At 42.7% G+C, this 23,462-nt stretch overlaps 2 protein-coding genes across 2 annotated transcripts in view; one reads left to right on the top strand and one right to left on the bottom strand.

Annotated features, from left to right (window-relative positions):
- The first annotated feature begins 1,004 nt into the window (after nucleotides 1-1,004).
- LOC111233520 lies at nucleotides 1,005-14,933 on the top strand. Its single transcript, XM_022761350.1, is given in 22 exon segments — nucleotides 1,005-1,050; nucleotides 3,382-4,376; nucleotides 4,540-4,601; nucleotides 5,281-5,319; nucleotides 5,465-5,564; nucleotides 5,754-5,876; nucleotides 6,671-6,796; nucleotides 7,486-7,602; nucleotides 8,128-8,252; nucleotides 8,338-8,402; nucleotides 8,493-8,933; nucleotides 9,067-9,157; nucleotides 9,259-9,443; nucleotides 9,516-9,670; nucleotides 9,925-10,003; nucleotides 10,093-10,130; nucleotides 10,214-10,342; nucleotides 10,795-10,925; nucleotides 11,005-12,202; nucleotides 14,008-14,101; nucleotides 14,204-14,325; nucleotides 14,699-14,933. Coding segments are annotated over 21 exon segments (4,410 nt in total). The 5' UTR covers nucleotides 1,005-1,050; nucleotides 3,382-3,419; the 3' UTR covers nucleotides 14,732-14,933.
- A 73-nt stretch (nucleotides 14,934-15,006) lies between these two features.
- Nucleotides 15,007-23,462, bottom strand: part of LOC111233519 — a 35,797-nt gene continuing 27,341 nt past the window's right edge. The window contains exons 23-35 of the mRNA XM_022761349.1: nucleotides 23,175-23,299; nucleotides 21,917-22,292; nucleotides 21,635-21,841; nucleotides 21,453-21,552; nucleotides 20,888-20,904; nucleotides 19,790-19,912; nucleotides 19,406-19,534; nucleotides 18,788-18,916; nucleotides 18,564-18,694; nucleotides 17,365-17,641; nucleotides 16,520-16,661; nucleotides 16,234-16,349; nucleotides 15,007-15,935 (exon numbers count right to left, since the gene is read on the bottom strand). Coding sequence (XP_022617070.1) covers nucleotides 15,873-15,935; nucleotides 16,234-16,349; nucleotides 16,520-16,661; nucleotides 17,365-17,641; nucleotides 18,564-18,694; nucleotides 18,788-18,916; nucleotides 19,406-19,534; nucleotides 19,790-19,912; nucleotides 20,888-20,904; nucleotides 21,453-21,552; nucleotides 21,635-21,841; nucleotides 21,917-22,292; nucleotides 23,175-23,299 — 1,935 coding nt within the window. The 3' untranslated portion in view covers nucleotides 15,007-15,872. The remainder of the gene's footprint in view (nucleotides 15,936-16,233; nucleotides 16,350-16,519; nucleotides 16,662-17,364; nucleotides 17,642-18,563; nucleotides 18,695-18,787; nucleotides 18,917-19,405; nucleotides 19,535-19,789; nucleotides 19,913-20,887; nucleotides 20,905-21,452; nucleotides 21,553-21,634; nucleotides 21,842-21,916; nucleotides 22,293-23,174; nucleotides 23,300-23,462) is intronic.

The following is a 23,462-nucleotide window of genomic DNA, read 5'->3' as shown; positions in this document are numbered from 1 at the left end:
ACCATATTAAAAAATATGCCTACAGCGTCACCTGGTGGTGAACAGGAGAACAACACGAATCATTCAAACATGTCTGGGTTCTACTTTCCCAAAGAAATCTTTCAGAATCATCCATACATATTAATATATCACATAAATATACTGGAATTTGATTGATGTTTTCATTACTATATTATTATGATCTATTTCTCAAAATATCATGACTTTAATATCAAAATAATAAAAAAAAATGTATCAGGCCCTGATATTCCCTCTTAGACTTGAAGACAGTACTTGAATAAGATATTTTCCCTTCTTTAGTTTACTGATTATGATTAAGTTCACTTGGTCATGACGTTTAGAGAAATCAGCTACATTTTTTTATTTCAGACACATTGTGCAAACATCTTCAAATACACTTATAAATATACTTGTTCATTTCAGAACAGAATTATTGATGAGTTTCATTTTTTAAAAGTCATTACACATAACCTTTTCAATTAAAATGATTTTCTTCTCTTCTTTTTTAACTCTTAGTTATTAATATATTTATTTTGTAGCAACAGACTTGTTCATTTCTTTGTTGTTTAGAGTTGTGTTTTGAGTTTTTTATTTTGCAGATACAAATTTCTCATTTACCTGATTTTATGTTAATTATTTAATTGTATCTAATTTAATTCTATTTAGATTTCATTTTATTTAATTTTATTTTTGATGAATTTTATTTCATTTTTATTTAAATTTATTATTTATTCATTTGTTACTTATTCAATGTTATTTGTTTAATTTAATGTATTTTTAACATTTAATTAAATTCATATTTATTTAATTTTTTATTATCGTTATCTCTCACCACTAGGCGGCGGTAAAGCGCCAAATGTTTATTCACCAACCCTCATGAAACAGACGAAGAAGAAGAAGGTGACGTCAGACAGCTGCTAGCTTGTTAGTAGCAGTTCGATTCTCTGCACTTTTTCTTCGTTAATAAACGTTTTTATCACACATTAAGTTTTTACGTCATCATCAGGAGCCCACGTGTTTCATCTGAAGCCGCTCCGTGTTTGATTCAAGGTAAGCTCGCGACTGTCTGTCAGTTAGGTAACTGTTAGCTCGGTAAGCTAATGTTGTTAGCCGACTTCTGATACAGTTTCTTACAGTTTTAAACGTGAAACACGGAGCAGGTTCTGCTGGGACACCGGTAATGACTGTAGCTCTGCTTCTCTGTGATTATTGATCTTCACATTGGTGCTGATATTGTAACAGAAGCACAGTCTTGATTGATCGATTGATTATTAACCAGCAGAGCAGTGACACTGAACACAACACGTCCTCATTCTGTCAGCTTGTAGCTCAGAAAACCATCAGTCCTGCTCTGCTGCTGTGTTTGTGCCACTGAGTAAGATAATAATATATATATATATATATAAACAAGATAAATTTATACATAAATAGGAAATATGTAAAAAAAAAAAAAAAAAAGATATGTCAGGATGAGTTTAAAATTGCACTTTTAAATTGCTTTTGCTTATACACATAAATAAATACTTGTAAATAAATAAATACTTATGAGGTCACATCAAAGAGCAGTCAAAGCAGTACTGTTTTTTTGTGATTGCTTACACACTTATGTCAGAATTTGGCTGAAAACTCAACACACAAGCCAAATGAGTCAGAACACTTGGAGCTGAGGGGAGGGAATAAAAATGAAAAATAAAAGTCCCAAACCCACCATTGAAATGAATGCAAATGTTTTGACATCATTAAGGTAACGTGGTATAAGTGCTTTCCCATACCTCTGTACACCACTGCAGCCTCTCACACTCAGTCACTGGCCAGGGGACCTCAGTGAAGTCTGTGAGGGTTTGGGGGGGGGGCTCTTCCTCTCCCTGGGTCTGTGTTTTCAGGTGTGTGTGTGTGTGTGTGGGCGGTGCAAATTTCAGGTGTGTTTTGCAGTTTGAAGATTCGAGTCTTGAACAAAGTGTTTAATGTAAGAGGAAGTGTGCAGTGTATTTGCGTGTGTATAGAGCTGAAAACAAAGTGTAAAGAAGAAAATGTATTTGAACTTTTGGTTCCTTTGTTTAAGTCATGAAGGTTTTCATGTTTTGGTCTGAGCATTCACTTTCAGTGTGTCGGCAGTTGCAAAAAAACTAAACAAATCAAAATAGTTTAATAGTTTTCTGTTGATCAACTAATTGATCAATCCACTGATTGTTGCAGCTCCACTCGTTGGATGAAGACGAGTTAAAAGAGGCAGAAAACTGGGATGCAGATTTTCTTTTAGTTGGAGAAGAAGGAAACAGCTTTAAAACACAGAGACGATGATGCCTCAGAAATAATGTAGAAAATATGGGAGAGAGAAAATAGTCCAAAAATTCACAGGACTTAATGCAACATCTGTATTAATGCGGAAACTATTGATTATTGTAATCATCGATTAATCTGCCTGTAACTTTTTCTTGATTAATCATTGGTCAGAAAATGGTGAATAATCACATTTTTCTTTTGGGGACGTCGTCAACGCTACAAAACTGAGTGTAAATTTATTTGTTTACAAACAAAACACTTAAATGAGGAAATAATAATCACATATTGAGGAGTAATTGAATAGTTTCAGTTTTAAACCGAGCACTCCTTGATTATGGCAAAAATCATAATCATGATTATTTAATACGATGGCTCATTAACTTTGGAAACACAATGCATTTACTGAATTTTAAAAGATCTTTGTGTTTTTAACTGTGGACTTTCTCGAACTTTAAATACAATTCAACAGAAAAACAAATAAAAAATGAGAAAAATATTATATATATATATGATCTCTAAACATATGCAATTAAATATATAATATAAAAATAAGATCAACTATGTTGTAAAATTAGTGCATTGCACCAACAGACTGAAAACTCCAACTCAAGATGGCGCTGTCCTACGAATGTCGCTAAAGACGCCGAGACGTAACCAGGAAGAGGATGCGGGGAAGGTTTTTGTAGGGGGGTGAAACCTGTTGTGAAACAGGATGTGGCACAATAATCGTTTTATCTCGATAATCTTGTTTTCATAATCGTTGGAAGATAAAATCGTAGTTGAAAATAAAATGAGATGAATTGACCAGCACTAACTAAACCTGTCACCTGTGTGTTTGACGTCTCTCGTCAAGTTCTCTGGTTGAATGTTGAACAGCTGTTTCCTTTCATGAAGGTAACTCTTCATTTCCCTAAAACCTGCGTCACCTTCTTCTTCTTCTGTTATTTAGAGGCACACAGACCTGAACAGCTGCTGCTCCTCAGTTTCCATGTTTCCAGCTGAAATATTTTCTCTCAGGACGTCGCGTCCTCAAACTTCCTGTCTGTCTTTAAGTCACTATTTACATCTGCTGTCTTCCCTGACACCTTCTGTCTGCAGGAAACGCCGCGAGCGTTTCTCCACAGCTTCATCCCGTCATGTCTCACAAGTACCCGTACAGACGGACGGCGTCTGACACTGACCTCAGACCTGATCCTGGACCTTACAGCTCCTCGGACCTCCGTCACGCCTCACCGGGCCACAACTTTTACAGTCCGCCTCCTCAGGAGTCCCACCCCTCGTCCTACCGGTCGTCTTCGTCCTCCAGAGGCTCGGCTCAGTGGTCGCAGGACGGCGCTCTCAGCATCCTGAGTAGCTGCGGTCTGGAGCCCAGCGACCTGTCTCTGCTGGCCGAGCTGCCCGAGGACGTCCTGACCGTGGAGTCCCTGCCTCATGTCCTCAAACAGATCAAAGGAAAGAGAGGGACCATCAAACCTTTCCCTCCCAACGCTCCTCCCTCCTCTTCCTCCTCTTATCCTCCCAGCTCCACCCGTCAACCCGCCGCTACCTCCTCCAGCGGAGACTGGGACCAGCTCCACAGCCAGCCGGTCCAGTACCCACTGGACCAGGTCGCTCCCAGTTATCTTCCATCTGAGCAGGTCCAGGACCGCTGGGGGAATCCCAGAACCAGCAGCTCTGTGAGAGCAGACCATCATCCACCATCATCATCATCAGCTTCATCTTCATCCTCCATGTACGTGGTGGACTTCCACCACAGACCCGGACCCTCTGTGTACGGTAAGGCCGGCAGAGCCACGAGCTCAGCTTCCTCTCAGGACCGAGCCTCTTTCAGGTCGCCAGGACAGGGACAAAGAACTCGTCCTTCCCATTTCTCCGAGCGCAGATCAGCTGATCACAGGTCAGCTGATCACAGGTCAGCTCCTCAACCTCGGGGGGGCCACCGCCGGTCTGAAACCTCTTCCATCAGGAGCAGCCGGCACGCTGCAGCCGCCTCCATGCCCTCCCCCAAAGAAACTCTGGACTTCCACGGGACGTCCCCTCAGGTGTTCCCGTACTCGTGCTCTCTGTGTGATATCACTGTGCTGTCAGAGAGGGTAAGTACACCTGTCCTCCTCGATCCTCTCTCTGCAGAGTCTGGGGGTGGTGGGGGGGCTCAGCGAGGGGGGAGGGGTCTGTGTTCAGCTGATTTTCAGGCTTCCTCCTCGGAGCGTTGGAGCAGAGCGACGGATTCATCTGTTTCCTGTGTTTGTGTTTCAGGTTTGGATTAAACACATCAACGGCACGCAGCATGCAGACGGACAGCTCGGCCTGCTGCAGCAGTGAGTCCCCCCCCCCAGCAAAGTGTCACCTGTCTGACACAAACACACCTCACTGCCTCAATCCAAACACCAACAACAGCTGAAGCAGCGTCACTGTTCCTCCAGCCTCTAAACCAAAGGCGTAGGTTTAGGTTCAACAGTGTTAGGGACACAACAACCCCCCCAAAACAAAGAGGACTTTTTAATGCTGTCAACAGAATGGGTTATAAACATATGATCTGTATTTACCTGTATTTACATTTAAATGAAAACTACAGATCAAGGATTTAAAGAAAGTCGACATCAGAGAACGGCTTCACGGAAAAGAGAGAGAAAACAAACAATATTTGTAAGAGAGCCTGACTGGTGCACGCTGTTCTCACCTGTGAACTGATTCCCCAGGTGACCTAAAGATGCTCTTTAATGTAATAGTTTTATCATATATTATTATTATTATCACCAAATCAGATGTTTGACCCCTCCCCTTTAAGATGTAACGCAGTAACACATTTACTCACAGATTCTTTATTTTACTGGTTAAAAAAAAAATAACGATACCGATGATCGTAAAATGCTGCACAGTACCACCGATAATCAGCCAGGCTGATAATCCAACGATCCCTGACAGGAAGTGCTGGTGCGGTCAGTTCAGGTCTGTGTCGTGGCCTCCTTCAGTTTCATGACTCCGTCTCTTCTTCAGGTTTCCTAACTGGGACTGTCGCATGGAGACGGTCAACAGGTCAGTGTGCTGCACACCTACAACTATCTTCATCATCATCATCATCATCATCATCATCTTCATCTTCCTGAACAGATTCCTGCTCTTGTCTTCATGTGTCACTGTCCTGAACACAACGTCCTAAATAAAAATTTTGTCATTAAAGGGCCGACAACCAATCAGAGAAGAGGAAGGATGAAGAAAAAGCCGCCCGGCCGCCACAGACAGCCAATCAGAGCCAAAGTAAATGACCTCATTGTGCATCAGTGCTGTTGACAGCGTTTCGATCCTTGTTTGCTTCTCTCACACTAACGTCTCTTTCCTCTGTGTCGACAGAGCTGCAGCCAAACAAACCGTCTCAGAGGAAGGTAAAGACCGAGCGAGAGAGCTGCAGCTTCGACTTCACTCCCTTCAGCTGCTCCTCCTCTGAACCTCTCTGTGTTTGTTCCTCTCAGGCGTCAGAGAAAGGGAAAGTGGTGTGTGTGAAGTTTCCCGCTCAGTCTGTGGACGAGACGTACCTGAGGAAACTGACAGAGCCGTTCGGAAAGATCGTCAAGATCCTCATGTTTCCATCTCTGGTGAGTCCACCTGGTTTATCACACACACCTGAACACTCAGTCTGATTCCACCTGTTCATTCTCCTGTTTCAAGAGGAGAGACGAGAGAGAGACAGAGAGAGAGACAGACAGAGAGAGACAAAGAGACAGACAGAGAGACAGACAGACAGACAGACAGATAGACATAGAGACAGACAGACAGACAGACAGACAGACAGACAGACAGACAGACAGACAGACACACAGACAGACCCACAGACACAGACAGACAGACAGACAGATAGACAGACACACAGACACAGAGACACACAGACAGACAGACAGACAGACAGACAGATAGATAGATAGACATAGAGACAGACACACAGACAGACAGACAGATAGACATAGAGACAGACACACAGACAGATAGACATAGAGACAGACACACAGACAGACAGATAGACAGAGAGACGGACAGAGAGACAGACAGACAGACACACAGACACACACAGACAGACAGACAGACAGATAGACAGACATAGAGACAGACAGACAGACAGACAGATAGACATAGAGACAGACAGACAGACAGATAGACATAGAGACAGACAGACAGACAGATAGACATAGAGACAGACAGAGAGACAGACAGAGAGACGGACAGAGAGACAGACAGAGAGACAGACAGACAGACAGACAGACAGAGAGACAGACAGACAGACAGACAGACAGACAGACAGATAGACAGACACACAGACACAGAGACACACAGACAGACAGACAGACAGAAGCCGTCATGATTGTTAACGATGACCTCTGTTGAAACCCTGCAGGCGTTCGTGGAGCTGGGCTCCGTGGATCAAGCCAAGGACTTGGTGAAGTTCCACGTCAACTATCCTCCGACGGTGAACGGAGAGCAGATCGAGTTCAGCATCTCCAACACCTTCAACTTCCTCCAGGTACACACTCATCAGTCACAGAAAGGATCTGGTTCCACCCGCGAGCTCAGAAACACTGATGAAGTAAGAAGCAGTTATGGAGACTGTTGATCTGGTTTTGGGTCTCTGCAGGTCAGGGATCGATCCGGTCTATCGGCGCCCTACGTCGGGGGTCCACATTCAACAGCAGAAAGCTAACGTGTGCAACTGCCTAAAAATGTGCTTCACAATAAATACGTCTTAAAGTGGTCGACCTCTGTTCTCATGGTCAAACTGACGTCATCAAATATTTTCTCCATCGTTTTGATGCTTTTGAATCTTTGATCGCACTCAAAACGTTTATTAACGTTGCTTCATTTAAAATAAAAAAACCACTCAGGACAAACACAAAACTGTGATGTTGTTTCTGAAGTTCAGAGTGAGCTGCTCCACTGTCGCCATCTTGGTAGTGTCTGACTCCGCCCCCTAACTACCAGCTAAGCCAAATATGGTCAAAGAGGAGGGGCGTGTTAGGAACTGGTATAGTAACTGTATTAGCATCGTTAGCACAGCTGGTTAAAGGCTAACCCAAGTCTTATTCATTTGCTGGCTAATTAGCTTGCTAATGAGCTAAGCTAACAGGCCAGCCATGGTGAGCACAGACACTTATACCTGCTTATTAGTGCTAACATATAAACTAAATAAGATGTGTTCTGTCTGTTCTCCCGCAGAGTTCTCAGGTGGTGAGCTTCACTCCGGCGCCGACAGGAGGAGACGGCCAATCGGATCTGATCAGCGTCATCAAACGCTTCGGCCCACCGCTCTACACTCTGTTCCTGCCGTCTATAGTGAGATCTCTGTTTACATTTTAACATGATGAAATTTAATAAAACATTAATGCTCCTCTTGCCTTAACAATTGGTAATCTATACAAATTGGCGTTTATTCATTATAATGATTTTAAAAAAGAGAAAAAATAATTTACAGAAACTGCATTGCTCATTTGATTATCTGTTAAATCTAAATCCTTAATATAATTAATGAGGGTCTGTGAGACATAGGTCTTATCCATTGAGTCGAGAGAGACCTGTAAAGATCTAGCTTTGATTCCTCCGCCCGGTGACAGTCAGAGCAGGCGGCCATTTTGTATCTCTGTAACACCTTGAAAGAATTTCTTCAAATTTGGCACAAACATTCACTCAAGGTTGAACTGATTTGATTTTGGGGGTCAAAGGTCATAATAGAAACGTTCAATCAGGATCAGGATCTGAGAAGTGATTCAGTTAAAGATGGAGGGAATGGAAAGACGTTTACAAGTAAAACTTTCCACCTGGAAACAGAAAGTTCTTCCTCTTCATGTTTCTGTTTTTCAGGCATTTGTGGAGATGAAAAATGCTCCTGACGCTCAGAAGCTGGTGGATTATTATTCCTCCAACACTCTGAGGATCAACAGCGACTTCCTCAAAGTTTCCTTCTCCGGAGAATACAAGAGCCTCATGTGAGTACAAGCCGCCGATCAGCTGACTATGGTCCATGGATCGTTGATTGATAGTGATGTTTCTACCGTTTGTCTCCTCCTGCAGGCGGGTAGCGTCAGCCAAGAGGTATGAGGAAGAAGAGGATGCGCCCCCAACCAAGAGGAGGAGGAGTCAGAGTCAAGAGGAGGTGGAGATTGAAACCAAGAGGAGGAGCAGCAGTAAAGACAGAGTGGAGGAGAGGAAGCTGGAAGGAGGGAAAGCCAGCAGAGAGAGGAGATCCAGGTCCAGATCCAGAGATAAATCCAGCAGAGACAGAAGGACCAGGTCCAGATCCAGAGATAAATCCAGCAGAGAGAGGAGGACCAGGTCCAGATCCGGAGATAAATCCAGCAGAGAGAGGAGGACCAGGTCCAGATCCGGAGATAAATCCAGCAGAGAGAGGAGGACCAGGTCCAGATCCGGAGATAAATCCAGCAGAGAGAGGAGGACCAGGTCCAGATCCAGAGATAAATCCAGCAGAGACAGAAGGACCAGGTCCAGATCCAGAGATAAATCCAGCAGAGAGAGGAGGTCCAGGTCCAGATCCAGAGATAAATCCAGCAGAGAGAGGAGGACCAGGTCCAGATCCAGAGATAAATCCAGCAGCGGGTCGTCCAAGCAGAACAGGTCCAGAGAAAAGACGGAGGAACCAGAGAAACCAGGTGAGAGAGATTTAAAAGAACTTAAATTGATCAATCAACCATTTTCTGATCATGTTCAATGATTAATTCAGGATATTATTTGGAATGATTATTACATAAGTGTACTGATGAGGGTCGACTGTGTTCTGTCCAGACTCTGAGTCCAGGACTGATCCTGAACCAGCTCCGGTCAGAGACTCCAAACCTGAGACTGCAGAGAACGAGCAGAGTGAAGAAGAAGCAGAGTGAGTTTCTCATGTTCGTCATCAGGCCTACAACATGTATAAAGTTCAGTGATTTCCCAGCTCTGAGCAGGTTAGTAAACGTCTCATGAAACGACCTGCAGGTCGTCTGCGGATGACAGCGACATTGAGGGGATGGAGGTGATCGGAGAGGACGGAGAGAATCTGGAAGAGGAAGACGCGGAACATCTGGATGATGCTGAGGAGGAGGAGGAAGAAGAAGAGGAGGCGGAGGCGGCTGTGGAGGGAAACAGTGGATCAGCAGAAAGACGAGACTCACCTGAAGAAGGTAAAAATCAAAACTTTAAGATAGAAAATCCAAACAGACAAAAACTAAAGAAACTGTGACGTCTGCTTTCAGAGAAAGAGAAGGAAGTGAAGGACGGAGAGACTGACAATCAGGAGAAACTAGTGACGGAGGAGGAGAAAGAGATAAAGGAGGACGAGGAGAAAAAAGATGAGGAATCAGAAACCACCAGAGAACCAGAAGAGGCAGCAGAGACTCAGGATGAAGAGGTAGAGAAACCATTTCAACTCCCAGTGGATCCAGTTTCATACTGGGATCATGTTTTCTGATCTTAGCATCTTCTTCACATCCTGAACTCTGACCTCTGGTCTTTGTGTGTCCTGGTCTCTGACCTCTGACCTCTGGTCTTTGTGTGTCCTGGTCTCTGACCTCTGACCTCTGGTCTTTGTGTGTCCTGGTCTCTGACCTCTGACCTCTGGTCTTTGTGTGTCCTGGTCTCTGACCTCTGGTCTCTGGTCGTCAGGAGGAACCAGGTTTCCCAGTGGACCTGGAGGACTGCATCATTATGGATGAAGTGGAAGAGGACCAGTCTGATGACCCAGGTACTGATGGAGGGGAGGGGGTGATGTGACCTTTGACCTTTTCCAGTTTTCTTTAACTCTGCGTCTGTTTCTTCTTCTTCTGTTTCCAGACGTCACAGATGAACCTGAGGTCAGAGGTCAACCTGAGGTCAGTGTCACTGGTGATATAACTCTTCGTTGGTTGGACATTTTGTTGATCTGTTGTTGTTGTTGTTTACTTGTTGTTTTCAGCCTCCGTCCACCAGAGTGGTTTACTTCACCAACCTGCCGCAGCGTTTCTACACCGACGCCGACTTCGTCAAACTGGTCAGAGGTTTCGGGACGGCGGCACGTTACTTCCTGATCCGCCGACGCCGAGAGGTTAGAGAAGAGAGTTAATTTTCCCTCCACACAGACAGTCGGAGCCGGCAGCCATTTTGTTTTCAGGTCGTCCGTCTGTCTCCTCATTCTCGTGAACACGATATCTCAGTGACACCTTGACGGAACTACCAATCAAACATTCACTGGGACCCAAGGATGAACTGATTAGATTTTGGTTTCAAAGATCAAGGTCACAGTGACCTCACAAAACACTCTTTTAGCCATTACTCAAGACTTGAAACGGCAATTATGATCAAATGTCACACAGACGGTTCATATTTTACCTGACTCAGGGATGTAACCTGGAACTACTCTGACTGGAAACTGACCACTTCATGTTGTCGATTGAGTTCTACCTCAGACTGAGCTGTTGGATCATGTGACCTCGGTCTCATGGCTTCAGGACCTGGTCTTTCTTTGGTCCTCAGTGTTTGTGTGTCATTGTGTTTCAGGGTTTCATTGAGATGTCGAGACCGTCAGAAGCTCTGAGAGCGGCTCGGGAGCTCAGCTGTAAACCCGTCGTCTTCCACGGCTCCAAACTCATCGTCCGCATCTCCCACAAATACCACAGACTCATCAACGGGTCAGTGTCCTCACCGTGTCTTCACCGTGTCTTCACCGTGTCCTGTGTGGTCATTAACCCTGAGTTTGTGTCTCTGTAGGTGGGAGGTTGAGTCGGACGAGGATGAAGAGAAGAGGAGCGAGCGCCGGAGTCGAAGCAGCAGCAGGAGGAGGAGCGAGAGACGAAGCAAATCCAGAACGTCGGACAGAGACGAGACCTGCCGCCAGTCTGAGGGCAGGAGAGAGTCGGAATCCAAGAGGTCAACAGAGAGGGAGTCCGTGTCCAGAGAGAGTCCAGAGCAGGACGTCACAAACACACCAGAGACAGAATCAGCTGCTAGAGAGACTCCAGAGGGAGAGTTGGCCAATAGCAAAAGTCCAGTAAAGGAGTTTCCCACCAAAACCACATCAGAAAAAACCTCGAGAACGACACCAGATAAAGAGTCAGGATCCAAGAGGTCTACAGATAAAGACTCAACTGATATAAACTCTTTAGAAAATGAGTCGGTCTCCAGAGGGAGTCCAGACAAGGAATCAGCCAATAACAAGACTCCAGGAAAGGGGTTTCCCGCCAAAACCACATCAGAAACAGAAACCTGTAGAACGACACCAGATAAAGAGTCATCCAGTCATAAAACCAAAGACGAAGACTCGGTGTCCAAAAAGACTCCAGAGGAGGAGCAGCTGCCAAAGACGAGTCCAGAGCACGGGAACGAGTCTGAAGGAACCCTGAAGGAAGATCTGGAGGTGAAGGACGGATCAGCTGATCAGGGTCCTCAGACAGAGGAGGGATCAGCTGATCGGGGTCCTCAAACAGAGGAGGGATCGGCTGATCAGGGTCCTCATACAGAGGAGGGATCAGCTGATCGGGGTCCTCATACAGAGGAGGGATCAGCTGATCGGGGTCCTCATACAGAGGAGGGATCAGCTGATCGGGGTCCTCAGACAGAGGACGGATCAGCTGATCGGGGTCCACAGACAGAGGACGAATCAGCTGATCGGGGTCCTCAGACAGAGGACGGATCAGCTGATCGGGGTCCACAGACAGAGGACGGATCAGCTGATCGGGGTCCACAGACAGAGGAGGGATCAGCTGATCGGGGTCCTCAGACAGAGGAGGGATCAGCTGATCATGGTCCTCAGACAGAGGAGGGATCAGCTGATCATGGTCCTCAGACAGAGGACGGATCAGCTGATCAGGGTCCACAGACAGAGGAGGGATCAGCTGATCGGAGTCCAGAGAAGAGTTCAGATGGACCAGATTCTGCTGCAGATCCTCCAAAACCACAAACCCAACAGGTGCGACTGATTACCTGAGGACCTGATTTAGTCTCTGAGGTCAAAGGTCACTGCTGCTCCTCTTCAGAGTTTAACCTGCTCTCAGGTTTTAGTTTTATAACGAGTCTGTTAGTGAGCTGATTATTTCCTGTTAATTGATCAGTTACAGCAAAGGCCTGACATAGTCTTGTGGTCTAGGAGTAGAATGAGAATATATTTCATAGAGCTGACTGTTCCGTGGGAGGCTTCAGTTGAAGAAGCATATGAAAGGAAAAAGCTCAGGTATGCAGAGTTAGGGGCAGAAGCAGAGCAGCGAGGATGGAAAGTTAGGATTTGTCCAGTAGAAGTAGGATGTAGAGGATTTGTAGCAAGGTCTGTTGTTTCATTGGTGAGGGAGTTAGGAGGAAGTGGACAGAGTGTGAGGAAAATAGTAAAAGACATGTCAGATGAGGCAGTAAGATCCAGTCGGTGGATTTGGATGAGAAGAAATAATGGTAGCTGGGGGCCCAGCAGGGGGAGCACTTAGGATAGACAGACTCTTAGGAGAAGCAAGGAAGAAATCAAGGAAGAGGAAGTGTTTTTAAATGGGGGGTGTGGCCTGTGTGAGCTTCTTTGAGACCATGCGGTCAGTCCAGGTGAGGTGGCCTGTATTGTTTGTTTGTTTGTTGTATTGTTTTGAATTGGTTTGTAGTGTGTCTTTGACTGTCTAGGTGAGTTTGTTTGTTTTAGGTGAGTTGTATGGTGAGTTGTATTATCTTGGAGAGTGGGGGAGTAGGGGGAGGTAGAGCACAGCCTAATCCGGCGGGGGAGAGTTTAGCCCAACAAGGCATCTCTCCCTGACTCTACCTCCCTCATTTAAACTGGCCGCCACTTTCTGGGAAAAAAAAACAAAAACATCTAGTCCTACACAACAGAACAGAACTGTTTAGGGGAGTTTGTTTGCTGAATCTGCTAGAGTGTTTTGCCCTAGTTGATGATGTTGTGTGTGGTAGCATAGGCAAGATAAAGGAGAAAATAGTGGTGGTGTGAGGAGCAGTGATGGCTGGCATTAGGGGAGTGACTCTGGGACGCCAGTGATCACTGTCTAGCCTCCTGGAGGTGTCGTGGGACCAACTAGACGAAACACTGGTGAAAGGAGGTTCCCACCTGATGACCCCAAAGACATGTTAGTTATCACTGCTCATTAGTCTGTGTAGCTGAATTAATACTTATCATAGGACTTAGGATGTTAAGCTTAGGGAGCTATTCACTGAGTCTGCTCCATTTTCTGTAGCACAAGTTTCTTGTGTTTACCTTAAATTCATCAGTTCATCGTTTTGTCTCAAACATCAGGAAACGGTGAAAATGAACCTGATCTCATCAACGCTCACAGAACAAAAGGCCTCTGGAACTTCAACCAATCAGAGCAGCTGAACGTGTGACATCATGCAGAGCAGGGCCAGTCAGTAAATTCAGCTGTTACCAGAAAACACACCAGTCAGCTCTTATTGAACAGACGCTGCACTGCGTTTAGAGAAATGCTTGTAATTGGCCAAATTCTGAAATGTCACTGAACAGACAGGTGGGCCGGACCCATCTGTGAGCTCACTGATTGGTTCAGTGCGACATCTTCAGGTGTCAGTTTGTCTAAACCAATCGATGTTCACTTCACTGACAGAAACAAACAGATTGAAACAATGATCAGAATAGTTGATTATTATCATTTTCCTGTAGAGAACAAATCAGTGAACGGTTCCGTGTGTGACAGGATATTAAATTACTCTGTGGATTACAGCTGTGGTTTGATACAGGAAGGAGCTCGTTAATGATCCATGATCTGTTTTTAGAAACCCGATGATGACGAGCGTCTCCAGGACTTGGAACAAAAGCCTGTACCTGCAGGGGGCGCTGCAGAACCAGAGAGACCCACCAAACCTGTCGGTAAGAAAATAAACTGCAGAAAGAGAAGAGCCACACGACTCAACGTGTGATTTAATAACATTATTTCGCTGTCTCCTCATCCCGTTTGTTTGTTCTCTGCAGGAACAGAGTTCGTTCGGCCGGTCGTCGGTTACTTCTGTCACCTGTGTCAGGTGATCTACGCCGACGAGGACGAAGCCAAGCTGCAGCACTGCAGCAGCCCGACGCACTACAGGAAGTACCAGGTAACGAGCCGCAGCTTCAGCTCTGAGAGACGATCGTGAACGAACGTCTGAAACTGTTCAGTCAGGTCCATAAGTATTTGGACAGACACAGTTTTTAAAATGTATTCAGAGAAACGTCCAGACCAGCAGCGACGTTTGAAAACTCACCATCTGTCGTCACGTCAAGTTCAGTTTAAAAAAATGTGTTGAACACGTTTGACAACTCAAATATCAACAATGTTCAGTTTAAATGAATCTCGATGATGTCGGCTCTTTTTCACATCAGCTGATTGGTTCATTAAATCTTTTTATTTTCAGTTTGTGTTTCATAGTCGTCACATCTGCTTCACATCTGTCGACTGTTGGTTTGAATGAAACGTCTCTACTTTTTCAGGAGAAGACGGGGAAGGATCCGTGGACGAGCTGAATCTGTTCAACAGTGAAAAAACATCAGACACTGAAACTAAGTCGAATTGATTATGTTTACAATTAGTTATCAGTTTTAAAGACTACATTACCCAGAAGTCCTGAGCAGTGACGTCAGACTGTGAGCAAAATGTCTGATTGTTTTTGTTTACTGACACTTAGGCAGAGTAGAGGGTTTAAAACCGATTTAAAAATTAAAGCTGCTACTTTATACTTAACGTTGATTTGTTTCTGTTGAAGTGAAAAAGTCAAATAAATCAAACATTAAAAAGATTCTAATTTAAAGAAACTGGTTTATTTTATAAAACAAACAACATAAAAATTCAACACATTCAGTTTGTTCTGTATCAGGATGAAAATTCACATTCACTAACAATCACCTGCTGGAACTACTTCTTGACAAACAGTGTATCCATCCACCTAGCACTTCTGTGGAGTGGCACTTTGTGGAAGGATACACCGTTTGTGAAGAAATAGTTCCAGCACGTAGGTCCTCCTCCTAAACGCAGGAAGGAGATATTTACCTCAGGCTGTTTCCCGTCTTTATGCTAAGCTAAGCTAATGAGAGTAGTTAAAGATTATTTCCCAAAATGTTGAAGTGTTCCTTTTAATCCAGCGCTCACGTCAGTACGGCCACGTAAACAGCTGTTGGTGTGTGATCATCTCCTGTAACACTGCACTGTTAAAGTTAAATCCAGTCAGTTTGAAAACGGCTGGTGAAGTTTTTACTCTCAGTCGATGTTTGAATTATAAATGAAAAATGTAATTTTCTTCAAATGTCTCATTTAGAACTGAACAGATAATCAATGAGTCAATTGACTGAAAGTTGACCAGCAGCTCGGTGGATGACTAATGAATCATTTCAAGGAAGAAAAAAAATTCACTAATTTTCGTTTGTCTTTCACACCAACGACTCTCCACATGGACGGAGAAAACATGAGTGATGGATTCACTGACTTCCTGTTTACTGTCCATCCACTCAGCAGCTCGTCACCTTCTGTAACACAAAGTCTTTCAGCTTCCGTCTGTTTCCTAGGAGACGTGTTTACAGCTGAAGCTCCTCGGTGATCAGTGCGCGTCGTCTGAACCTCAAACTAAAGAAAAACTACAAAGTAAAATGGTTGGATGAACTCATGGTGTCTTCATGACGTCGTCTTCTTCCCTTTCTTCTTCTCTGCCTTCATCTGCTCCTTCTCCAGATATTTCTGAAACAAAGAAACATTATCACATCAGACAGCTGTGACTCATCTCCCTGCCTGAAGATCAATAACATCTGATCAATAACATCTTTAACTTTTGTTTGTTTTTCTCTTTATTTTATTGTATTTTGTTTATTTAACTTTTATTCTCTTATTTTATTGAAACTGTTCATTTGTTGTTTTTCTTTAGTAAAGAATTTGGTGCATTATTTTGAAAGGTGCTGTATGAATGAAGTTCATTATTATTGACCACATGTCTCAGGTGTGATGTGGGCGGAGCTTTGTCTCAGGTGTGGTGTCTCACCTGCAGCTTGTCGTAGTGCGTCTGGCTGCTGCAGTGTGTTTTCTTCGCAGTGTCTTCGTTGGAGTAAAACAGGAAACAAACGCGACAGTAGTAACCCATCTTCACGTGTTCCACACCTGCACAAACATTTCATCAATGATCAGTTTTTATTGAAGAAACAATTAAATCATGTTTAATATTTCAATATTCACACTTTTTTGTCCTAAATTGATAAAAACAAAAACATGAACCTGTGAACCTTTCACAATAAAAGACTTATTTGATCTGTTCAGTCGTCTTTTCTCACCGATGGGGGTGTCGGGGTCGTAGGGGCGCAGCGGCAGAGACGCCATGGTGGGTTTGTTTTCAGCAGGCGGGGGCGCCTCAGTCTGTCCGTTCTGACTGATCGATGTCTCCACCTGCTCCTCCTCCTGTTTCACCTCCTGCAGCTGAGAGGAGCAGACAGTGACATAACAGTGGAGAGTTGTTGGTTTAAACCAGAGGTTGGCGAGTCAGTTTGACCTCTGACCTTTGAACTTGTTTCTAACCCATCACATGCAGCCACAACATGATCAAAGGCTAATTTAAGATATTGATAAAAATGTTTGTTACTCTTCATCTGGTAAAAAGATCATATGATCATCTTTGTGAGTAGAATCACAAGCCACCATCTTGCTCATCTGCATTCTGTTTCCGCAGTGTTTCCTCTACATTCATTTAGCAGTGGAGACCCGCCACTGCTAAATCACAGCCGCCACGCCTTCAAATTTCTTTTTTTTCTTTTTTATTGTCGCAGATGCACCACCGCCACATCTCTCCACCTTCACAGCACAGCCTGTGTGATGATGAGCGCAACAGCGGGGGGAGGAGAGGAGAGGGGAGGGAGGGAGTGGGGGGGTTGGGGGATCCTATTGGAGTTAATTACTCGCGAGAGCGCGGCCTTGAAAGTGACGTCACGTCAGGCACCAGGTCAGAGTCAGAGAAGTGTAGTCGTGAGGAATAAGGCAGCGAATTACCGGAGAAAAGGTAAACTTATTAGCCAACTCAGTGACGCTAACTTGGCCAGACAATAAATAGGTTTTGAAAGTAAAATCTGCTGTCAACTTCTCATTTGTGCCAACCGCTGGTTTAAACCATCGATCTCTGACTCACCTCGATCTCGCTGCTCTTCAGTTTCTCATCACAAACTTCAGGATTCTTCTCTGCTGCGTTTTCTTCTCTCTTCTCTTCACCTCCACTCAGCTCAGAGCTCTTCATCTCTACCTCCTCCTCCTCCTGCTCCTTCAGTTTCTCCTCCTCTCCCTCCTTCTCCTCCAGTTTCTTCTCCAGCTTGGATTTCTTGGCTGCAGGTTCTTCGGGGTGTTTGGAGGGCTTAGTTGGAGAGATGCTGCTGCTGCTCTCTCTCTTCACTGTGGTCGGACATCGATGTCTGAAGAAAAACAAAAAGACGTCACACACACACACACACACACACACACACACGTGTGTATACAACTGAATTAATCTTATCTTTATATATATATATATATATATATATATATATATATATATATATATATATATATATATATATATATATATATATATATATATATATATATATATATATATATATATATATATATATATATATATATATATATATATATATATATATATATATATATATATATATATATATATATATATATATATATATATATATATATATATATATATATATATATATATATATATATATATATATATATATATATATATATATATATATATATATATATATATATATATATATATATATATATATATATATATATATATATATATATATATATATATATATATATATATATATATATATATATATATATATATATATATATATATATATATATATATATATATATATATATATATATATATATATATATATATATATATATATATATATATATATATATATATATATATATATATATATATATATATATATATATATATATATATATATATATATATATATATATATATATATATATATATATATATATATATATATATATATATATATATATATATATATATATATATATATATATATATATATATATATATATATATATATATATATATATATATATATATATATATATATATATATATATATATATATATATATATATATATATATATATATATATATATATATATATATATATATATATATATATATATATATATATATATATATATATATATATATATATATATATATATATATATATATATATATATATATATATATATATATATATATATATACACACACACATATAAAACCTTCAGCTCACCCGTGTTTGAGCTGTCTGTACTTCCTGCTGACGTAGACCACCAGACGTTTCCCGTTGAACTTTGGTGGATTAACTTTGCAATCTTCAGCCATTCTCTCTGCGTCCTCGGCTTTGTCCATCTCAATGAAGCACTGAGGACAGAGACATCAGACTGAGACACTGAGGACACAGACAGACTGATCTCTGCAGTGTCTTCAGGTCCAGGTCCAGTCCTGGTTCCGTACCTCTTTCTTGATCCTGTTGAGGAAATACTTCCTGACTTTCCCGAACGGCTCGGCGAGTTTCAGGACGGCCTCGTCTGAGTATTTACTGCTGGGGATCTGACCCACGTAGACCACCCTGCTGGAGCCGCACTGACAGGACAAGAGACAGGACGTCATGAGGACATGGACACACCTGAACTGGTCTCTGGATGTCAAAGGTCACTCTTTGGAGTTTACTATCCAAAAATATAATTAGTCTAAAAGATACTGAAGAAAGCACAATAATGGTCTAAACTGAGGATGAAGCCAACCATTGTTTTCATTATTGATTAATCTGCTGATTGGTTGTTAAAAAATATCAGGAAATGTCCATCAGTTTCCTGAAGTCCAGTGTGACGTCTTCAAATGTCTTGTTTTGTCCAACACAGTTCAAACTTCACAGTGGACGAGCGGGAACAGAGCTTTAACATTTCTGCTTGAAAAATCATTCAAACAATCAACTGTTTGATAAAATGAATGAATCGATAAATTGACTAATCGTTTCTGTTCCGTCTAAACTTTAAAGTTTTAATAATCACAGATCAGCAGTCAGAGACCTGGTTTCTTTAAACCACCTGGAGTCAAACAGCTGTGACTCACCTGGATGGTGGGGTAGGTCATGGAGTGACTGACCCTGACCGGTCGACCGCACACCGACGCCGTCACGTTACTGTTGTAGAACTTGGCCATCGCTCGAGCTTCTTCTTCTGTGGCAAACTGAAGGTACGCCTGATCGGGGGAGAGAAGGGGAGGGGCTTGTTTTAATGAGCAGAAAGCTTCAGGCCAAAATAAACAACTAATGAAAACAGGAAAAATGAAAAAACTTTCACATAATTACTATTAATTTATTTCTCCTGGTGTTTTTGGCTCCGTCTGAAACAGTGTGGAGGCGATGAGCTACAACAGACGCCCAGTGAGCGTTTCAACCCCGGAGGATTAGACTCTACAATGCTATAAAACACTGCAGGGTAACGTCCGGTCTACCTCAGGTCTCAAGTCCAGCACCAGGTGTTTCACCACTTTCCCAAAAGGTTTGGCGAGTCCCAGCAGCTCGGTGAGGAAGTTGTATCCTCGTCTGAAGCCCACGATGTTCACCACCCTCATTCCCTGAGGAAACAGGAAATCAACGAGCAGACGCGTGTCAACCAGTGTCTGAGCATCACACCTGAAGAGTCTGTGCTTTATAGAAAATAACAAACAGCTTTTCTGAATGTTTTTAACCTTTTACCACAATATAAAAACAAAACAACAACAAAGTACTAAACTATGACTTTATAGAGGCTCTGAATATGACTGTATTACTCTTTATGTCCACACTAACTCTGCCATGTTCGTTCTTACTCTTATGCATTATATTGCACTTTTGCTTTTGTAACTTTAATTACTTCAGTTGTTTATGTACCTTTTTTTATCTTTTCTACGTCCTGTTGGTTTAATCAATGTTTTCTCTGATTTAAATCTTTTTTCTGTTTTATTATAATTTTTTTCTCCTACATGTTCAGATTTATTGTCTGATTATATGTAAGAAGCACTGAATCTCTGATTGTGGTTTTCTATACAAGTGGATCCTTCATAATTAAAATATTTGAAACAAAATGATGAATTCATTACGACTTACTATAACTATTTTATTTGTGAATATGATTGTTTGTTCCAATCCGTCTCTTCTTACATGTCTGTATTTATACGTTTACGGATGTATTTTATACGTAAGTTTTTCTCCTGGTTTCTCTCTTGATTATTCTAAGGTCTTCACCCTCGATGTCTCAGAATCACCTGATGAGGGCGTCAATATCAGCTGTGTTTATCTTCTCACTCTACATCATTAAAACTGTCAGATTCTCCTTCTCCCCACTTTTCTTTTTCCTTCTCACTTTGTCAGATTTTTTATATATAATTAAGCAAAAAACAATTCCTGTTTTTATGTCTCTATAATGTAAATTCATGCTGAATGTTTTGCGTTCTCGTAACATCATATACATGTTATCACGAGTGTTTGCTGATAATAAAATAAAAAATATCCAAGAGGAAAGATGAAAGAGAAAGGAACAATAAAACGTGACATGAAGAGAAGATACAAACCCCTTTCCTTGTGTTGTCTGCAGAGGAGACACAAACACACAGAGGATCAACATTAGTTCAAGTCTCATTTAAACACACAGAAACCGCCACCATCACCATCATCATCATCATCATCATCATCATCACCACCACCACCATCACCATCCATCATCATCATCACCACCATCATCATCATCATCATCATCATCATCATCACCACCACCATCACCATCATTATCATCACCATCATCACCATCATCATCACCATCATCACCATCACCACCACCATCACCATCATCACCATCACCATCATCACCACCATCACCATCACCATCATCATCACCATCATCACCATCATCATCATCACCACCATCACCATCATCACCATCATCACCATCATCATCATCACCACCATCACCATCATCACCACCATCACCATCATCATCATCATCATCACCACCATCATCATCATCTCCACTGAAACATGTTCACTTCTGAGTCTAACTTTCATTTCTCTGATAATTAATATAATTATTATTGTGGACTAAAACTCAGTTCGTCATGTTAACGTGTTGTGATCAGGTACCGATGGCGTCAGAGTCTTCGAGATCCTCGTCGTCCTCTTCCTCTGCGAGTTCATCCAGCGTCACAAAGTCCTCCATGTTCTCCAGGAAGTCCTGATCAAACTGACAGAACAACAATCATAAACACCACAAACAAAAAAAAACAAAACACCGGTCTATGACTCATCATCAAGCCCCGCCTCACCTCGTCTGGGGGCGGAGCTCCCTCCTCGGCCTCTGAACTCTCCCCTGGTTCTGCCGTCAGTTCGTCTTTGTTCTCGTGTTCTTCAGTCGAAGGTTTAGTTTCTGTTGGTTCCGTCATGCCTTCTGACTCCGCCCCCTGCCTGGCCTCACCTTCAGTCCCGCACTGATGTCCAGGTGTGTCATCAGTGACATCATCACTGTCTGAAACCTGTGATTGTTTCACACATTAAGTTTCAGAAATCATTTGAGAAGATCCTCCATGTTCTTGTTCCTGATTTCTCACCTGCTCGTCCTGAACGTCTCCTGAAGACGACTCCACCGTCTCCTTCACAGACTCCGCCCTCTCAGGCTCCTCCCTCTTAGTGCCTCCATCCGTTTCCTGCTCCTCCCCCTCCCCCTCCCCTCCGTCCTCCCCCTCCATCACTCCGGACACCTCCTCCTCCTCTACGGCAGGTTTCTCCTCAGCTTTCCCTCTGTTCTCCTCCTCCTCCTTCTTCTTCTCCTCCTCTCTGGTCCTGGAGCTGGATGAGGATTTGGAGGAGGAGGTCCTGGAGTTGGAGGAGGTCCTGGTTCCAGAGATGGAGGAGGAGGAGGAGGCGTTCGTTCCGCTGCTCCTCTGGCTGCGACTGTCTCCAGATCCCCCCTGTCTCCGGTTCACACTGTCACAAACAGAAACGTGTCAGTACATTTCTACAGCTTCCTGCTTATCACCATTTATCAGTAGATTTATCACAGCAGCTGTGATCAGCTGTGATCAGCTGTGATCAGCTGTGTATCATGATGTACTATCACTGTGTCCTGACACTTAAAAACAGGAGGATTCTCTATGAAGTTCTGGAGACTTGTTCTCTGATTTCTAAGTGAATGTGTTTGTTTATCACGTCTCTGTGTTCAGGTTTGAGTTATAGCTCAGACTATAACTAAGAATGAGGAGTATACATCTGTGCACCTCCTCTATGTGAGGATCCACTCTCCTCTGAGGGGTGGATTCTTTCCTTTTTTTTGTTCTTCAGTAAAAGCTTCATCGTTCTCGTTTCTCTCCTGCTCTCCTTCGTCAAGCCGAACAATCCAGTTCACACAGGAACCTGTGAACCTTTCACAATAAATTTAAGAAAAACTAAACTTTAAACTTTAAGTTTGTCCTTTTGGTCGTATCCCTTTGCCAATCAGACTAGTTCCAGGTCACATCCTGTTTATCCAGAGTCAGAGAAAATATTGAGTAATGGCTAAAAAGTGTTTTCTGAGGTCACACTGACCTTTGACCCCCCCCCCCACCACAAATCTAATCAGTTCACCCTTGAGTCCAGGTGGATGTTTGTGCCAAAGGTGAAGAAGTTCCGTCAAGGCGTTTCTGAGATATCCTGTTGACAAGAATGAGACGGACAACCCGAAAATAAAATGGCTGCTGCTCTGACTGTCGCCGGGCGGAGGAATAAAATTTAAGTCAAGCTTTATTTTATTGGCCGGATCCCTGTGAGTTTCAGGTGAGCACTAAAACCTGCTGTAAAGACTGTAACAGGTGTCCGGTGCTCTCAACTCACGTGAGCGTTTTGTACTTGGTGCAGATGTTGAGGCGGATGGGTCTTCCTTTAATGTTCAGGGGGTTCACGCTGTAATACTTCACCAGCATCTCTGCGTCCTCCGGGGTTCCCAGCTGGACAAACGCCTACACACACACACACACACACACACACACACACACACACACACACACACACTAATTACTCTGTATGTGTGTGGGTGGAGAGGTTGTATGTGTTTTTGTATGCTCATTAAAAAGCAATTTTTTTTTAAAAGAAAATAATAATAATAATAATAATAATAATAAT

This window comes from Seriola dumerili, unplaced genomic scaffold, assembly GCF_002260705.1.
Source record: "Seriola dumerili isolate Sdu_G_001 unplaced genomic scaffold, Sdu_1.0 BDQW01000398.1, whole genome shotgun sequence".
NCBI lineage: Eukaryota > Metazoa > Chordata > Actinopteri > Carangiformes > Carangidae > Seriola > Seriola dumerili.
Note: the sequence above shows the minus strand (reverse complement) of the source record. Positions and strands in the feature narration are given on the sequence as shown.